Here is a 6,000-nt window from a genome sequence, read left to right as displayed (position 1 = left end):
TTATATAATATTTATCAAAATTATTCAAAAATTTTTAGGATCTTCATTTTTTTTAATATTTTAATATACGTACAACATATTCAAAGACATAATAGACAATGAATGACTGATCATGCGTGTTCGGAGACATAATAGACAGCAACGGACCAACTATGAAAGGACGCACACACGACATGTTCGGAGACATAGCAGGTGACGACGGTTCGTTTATAATTCCTTCCATCCGATCACAATTCCTTTCATTAATCCGACCATAAAAATTTTATCCTAATTTGGCCGGCGAATCAGATGGCAAAGAGAAATCCAGCCAACTACAACATTGTGACGAAGACGAGTCGTGGAGAAGGAATCAGATTCTCAGGTATTAATATTTTGGTCTCCCAACCTGTTGGTTTTCCTTTTCTATATTCTGTAAAGCGATGCAACAATTTTTGGGCTTGGTGTTAGTTTTCTTTGGGTTTGTATTTTTCTTTGGTTCATTGGAACCCATATACTAACAAAAAAAAAAAAAAAAAAAAGAGAAATCCAGTGATTAAAGGACAAAAATATCCCCTAGAGTACCGTAGCAAATACCGTAGAGGGAAAAAAATTGATCGGGGCCCTGGACGGAAAAAAATGTTAAAAAAAAATTGCCTGAATAAAGTCTTTACACTTCTGTTACGCCGAGAAGCTACAGCTCCCTACAATTACACATTCAGAGGGCTGGTTGTGCCCTTCCCAAGCACAAATCCACCGCCAGCCTACTGCTACCAAGTCCTGACCTGAAGCGCTTCTTATGATGAGGGGGTTGTTTCACACCATTGATGCTGGCTACAATCTTCATGAGATCCAGACAACAAAGTCCAGGCTGGTTATCGTGGGACAAAGCCTGCGACTCATCAGTTGGCGATCTACAGATCATAATTTTAAAATAATAGTGTGCTTCTCTGGGCTGGCACAGTAAGCTCAACTGACCATGATGCATGGTTAGCTAGCTTAGATTTCAACAATGCTGTTCCAGTTGCGCTGATGGTAGCAGAGGTTCCGAATGGCTATCATCTGTACTCCACGAGTGCTCACCACCATCAGATTTTCTTTCCATGCTACAGAGCCCCGGGGACCCGGTTGGCATCAGAGGAGGCTTCTGGAGGGCAATCAACGCCTTGTTTCCTTCACCACCAGTGCCCAAGCATATGGTGTCACCCCGGCCGTGCCACACACCATCCTGGACATTGTTCATCTCCAGCGTTCTAGACTCCTGCACAATCAAACCAAAGTCTGCTGAAGTTTGTATGGATTGAATTACAGACGTTTCAACACAATGACATCGATCATTAGGGGTTTTTGAAAGTTGATGATTACCTGGCATAACGTACAGCAGGGGCAGATGAGATGGTTAACACAGTCATCTAAATAATTGTCGCTGCCCTGCGGACCAACATTAAAAATGCAAGAACAGCAAAAGATACATGCATTAATAGTGTTCATACATATAAAATGGCAGCCATAATGTGTAGGGAGTAAATTTTCATTGCAATGGTGATACTATGTCACCATTGTAACAAACCAATCACCAGTCGAAAATGGGTGAAATACAAGGGGTAGTGTAGGGTATTATCTACGAAAATCAATGAAATACACGGCAACCGATGAAATATAAAGATTTTCATTGGTTTGTTATAGATTTGACGTGGTATCACTGTTGCAACAAATATTTTTTCATGTGGAGGCTAGCATTCGATGCTAATCACATTAAAAGTTGAGACCGGAAGGAATTGTATCATGTCTAATGCAGACACCTGAGAGGCTGAGACCCACATATAAATTCAAGCATGTTATATAATGCTATCGGACTCTTAGCTGCCATAATTGATTACTGCTGCTGGAGTGGGTGTGGGCAAGCAGATAATTTAAACACTTTTAGTAAGGAAGTGTTTAAGAAGAGGGTGCGGATTCCAGGTCCTGGGAGGATTTCAAAGCTCTAGGTAGAAGGTTCTGGAGACTAAAATAGACTAGAACATTACCTACTTCCATAATCGATTAATAATGATTCACAAACAAATGGAGGACACTTATGGCCCAATGTGAAGACATCTTGAGATCTTCAAAACATTTTTCTTTTTTTTTTTTTTTTATTCTTGGGCTGTGGGGAGCAGCGGAAAGGGGATTATAACCACAAGACACCCACAACAGTAAACATGCTGTTCTAGGAAAGTGAACTTAAATAATGAGGAAAACTTGGAGACTACAACCATAAAATTCATTGATACTGTCAACTAACAAGCCATCAAAAACAATTATATCAAATGTGATAGCATCAGGGAGATGCTTACCCTTATGTTAAACTGCTTTCTCATCCTCATCCGAAAATAACCAAGATATATTCCAAATGAGATGACAGAAGCAACTCCAATAAACAGAATGCTATGCCGCTTGGTAATACCAAAAGCAATGAGGTTGAACAGTACAAAAAGTGCAAGAATAAAATAGACAGTTCCCTGGAGAAAAATAGAAATGCTTCAATGTCACGAGATCAGAAGATCAGATAAACATCAAGGTCATGCTTTACTTTATCATAGGCAAAATGCAACAATAACTTGAACTTGATAGTTACCATATCATGACATGTGCTTTGCACGTGCCGTAAGAATACATAGACCTGACCTTTAACAGAGGAGAAAGAGGAAGACCAAGATTTGAGATATCTTTTCTCGATGGACTTGGAAGGGCCAGCTTTCCAAGAGTTCTATTAATATATTGTTTTACGATTCCAATAATGTTGAAATTCTAAATTTTGCATAAATAAAGAGAGTTTTGTGTGAGAGTCTTCGAATAAAAAGATTTTTCTTGAGAGAATGCCCTTCCATAGAAAAAAAATCTCACATTTTAATGATCAAAATTGGATTTGGAGTTGGGTGCAGACCAAAGAGGAGAGAGAGGATTCACACTCTCTCATCTCTTTACATGGCAGCTTTCATTGTTTTCGTATATAAGTGAAACATGCTGCCTGTTTGCCTTTGATTTGGGAAGGAAACATGATTCTGAGGCTCTCCTTATTGTTGGCTGCAGTCCATCAATTATTGTTCAATTGTAAAAAGAAAATAAATGCATATAAGAAACTTAAACCAATTATCTGCACCTTGTCTAGGGGTAATGAACAACCAATGACCTTTTTCATCAATGTTTCTTGGAGTAATATAGTTTGATATCAATTTATTAGGAAAGTTAAACTATACACTCATGGATTCTTGTTATAAGTTTCTTTGTTGAAAACAAGGGGTTAGATGCGGGTCTGTAGACAGAAAGGTGTATGGCCTACAAATTTGAAGGTAACACGTACCAACATGACAAAGTAAGGGAAGAAGAAGTTCTCAAAAGTTTCAAGGGCAATATTGCAACAACCAGCAATGGCTCAACATTCATATGAATGATTAAAATTCTTGATGTGTGAAGGACAGACAATGTGGACGCTTACAGACCACTCACAAGGAACAGATGTCCAAATAACTTTCAGCACAACTAGGTCCACGCCAGTGTAGCATTAAATATCACATAAACTATCTCTAGCCCTCTTGGAACTGGAGAGATTCCAGAAAGCAATTCTCTGCACTCTATATGATGCTGCACTGTTAGATATAAGCCATATCCTTAAATTGTTAATTAGAATTTGTATCACATCTACCGTGTTATGATCAAACAGCTTACTGATTAACTCCTAACTTGCAATTTTTCTCCTACCTCCATCATGAAACGAAATGTGCAAAAATTACTGGTAAAAATCACATATAAAATCATTAAAAATATATCCGAGAGCAGGAAGCAACGTTCTCCATCTAAGTTAAGCCTCACCTGAAGAAAACAAGACCCAAGGTTGGCTCTTCGCATGTTCCTCCCAAATCTATAGCACGGGCAACTGCACAAACCAACATTCTTCAATCAAACAACCATCTCCATTCCATAATAAAAGTCCATACGAAATATGTATTTTGAATTTACACGTTGGCCCAAAACACGGATTTGAAAGAGGAAAAGGAAACAACTTTCTGAGTGTCTTCGTCTCGAATCCACAGCTTCTAAATCCTTCAAGTCAACTTCTCCAAAATGAGATCTTGAGCACAGTAAGAACAAAAACTTATTAAAAACAGAATCGCCAGAGGCAGAGCTCACCATGCGGACTCGATCGCGATCCGCCGGTCCTCGAAGCAATCAAGGACATGTCCCTCCCACATCCGCTGCAGCCCATCAAACTCCCCCCTCTCCTCCCCCTCCTCCTCCTCCTCCTCCGCCATCCCCATCCGCCTCTTCTCGACCGTGAAACCCTGCGTCTGGAGCGCCACGGTGGCGCAGAGCATGTCGAAATCCAGCACGGCCACCCGTTCCACCACATTCTCCTTCCCCTCCACCGGTGCCCCCTTCTCCTCCGCCTCCGCCATCACCCCACCAGCCCTTCGAATCAAAAGAGATGGGCCTAGGATTAGGGTTAGACTTCGCGTCTCCCTCTTCTCCTTGGAATCCCTCGCTGCCTTCCTCCTTCCCCTCACCCGCATTCCTCGAAGAAAACTCTAATCCGTAATCTCCTGCATCCAATTGCCGCTCCACTTGGAACCCTAAAAGCCTCGCGAGATTTATTAACTTTAATTATAATTTTGATACTTCCGGAAAGGTAGCTTCAATGTAACAAGAAAAGAAAAGAAAAAAAAAAAAAAAGGAAAAGAAAAGGTGATTTCAGATTAATTCTCCGCGCGAGCGGGTGAGGAGGTTGTTGGCCGGCGCACCAATTGCAGGTGGGTCCCACAGTTTCAACCATTTCCCTACGCTCGTCTACCTTCGGTCGGGTGGCGTCGTGCCACGTGTCCATCCTGTAATTATTTAGCCTGTCGGCGACGGGTGATCAGGTAATTATTTAGCCGGGTTGGCCGCCCGAAATCGTTGCATGCACCATATATGCAAGTGGACCAGGACAAATCCCTGAGCATATGTACGGTGGATAGCGCGGGAATTAATGAAATACATAGCGTGGCGTGTTATCCACCGTGGGATTTGCCGCGGTCCAATTACACTTTGGTGCATGCGATACGGAAGCCATGCAGACACGGCTCTTGGAAGCGGGTGTATAGGATTTCAATCACCGCCGTTTCGACGGCTCTGCTCACGCAATTCATCGAAAGATGGTCTACTCCAGCGCCGCGGGGATAAAGGCGATAACGTATCCTTGGATTGGATATTATTACAGGTGCGTAACTTATCTTGCAGCGCGGGATACCGGGAGAGGATAGAGCGTGCCGCCAGTGGATAGGTATTGCTTTCCCGACAACCCCTATCTGCACACACGCTTTTCACACTGTCCAAACACGCAAGCACCGATTTCCCGCCTCCAGTGGTGGAATAGGAACAGGGTGACCACCCCAACTAGACGAATCCCGTCAATCTTCCGTACATCAAGAAGAGAGAGAAAGAAAAGGCCTTTCAGAATTTTTTTCATACCAAAAAAATTTAGAGTTCTGATTCCCACGTTTCAGTTCTTGAACTCAAACGTAAAACCTATGCAACTGACTCGCTCATGCTTTCTCTTCCTTACTCCTTTTGGTCTCTCTCTCTCTCTGTATTGAATATTACATCCAATTATATATTCTCTTTCAGAAATATATTTTACAGCTATTATGACATGCCAATATTGTCAAACACAAGAATATCTATTTGCCGTATTTAATTAAACTCATCAGCCATTGATATGCCTAACGGAGCTCATTATGAAATTATCCAAAATTTAACCCATTAGCCACGGATGCTGTAACATGTTGGTGAACTGTTGTCAATCTCGAGCCTCGGTAATCATGGAGATGCATGAGAAGCACATGACCATCATCAATCGAGCAATAAATTGCTTTTATCAAAAAAAAAAAAAACAACAACAACAACACATTGCTTCCGTTGTACCAAAAAGGAGGAATTGTTTTCATTGGTGTAGAGGTGTGTCAATGTGTTTGTCGAGCCATGTGCCTGTGAAGTTTTGCAGCGAAG

At 41.5% G+C, this 6,000-nt stretch overlaps 1 protein-coding gene across 2 annotated transcripts; it reads right to left on the bottom strand.

The window, feature by feature from the left end:
- Nucleotides 1-608: 608 nt before the first annotated feature.
- Nucleotides 609-4,879, bottom strand: LOC105049789 (uncharacterized). 2 transcript variants are annotated; one of them, XM_010929543.4, is made up of 5 exons: nt 4,147-4,875; nt 3,829-3,892; nt 2,313-2,477; nt 1,342-1,407; nt 609-1,237 (listed from the first exon to the last, which is right to left on the bottom strand). In XM_010929543.4, the coding sequence occupies exons 1-5, from the start codon at nt 4,524-4,526 to the stop codon at nt 983-985; spliced, it is 930 nt and encodes a 309-aa protein (XP_010927845.2). In that variant the 5' UTR covers nt 4,527-4,875; the 3' UTR covers nt 609-982. The 2 variants fall into 2 exon arrangements, with proteins under 2 accessions (XP_010927845.2, XP_010927854.2); XM_010929552.4 differs by lacking the exon at nt 2,313-2,477 and having other exon boundaries at nt 4,147-4,879.
- Nucleotides 4,880-6,000: the final 1,121 nt, after the last annotated feature.

This window comes from Elaeis guineensis, chromosome 2 (assembly GCF_000442705.2).
Source record: "Elaeis guineensis isolate ETL-2024a chromosome 2, EG11, whole genome shotgun sequence".
NCBI classification, from domain to species: Eukaryota; Viridiplantae; Streptophyta; class Magnoliopsida; order Arecales; family Arecaceae; genus Elaeis; species Elaeis guineensis.
The sequence above is the reverse complement of the archived record's forward strand: the minus strand, read 5'-3'. Positions and strand labels throughout refer to the sequence as shown.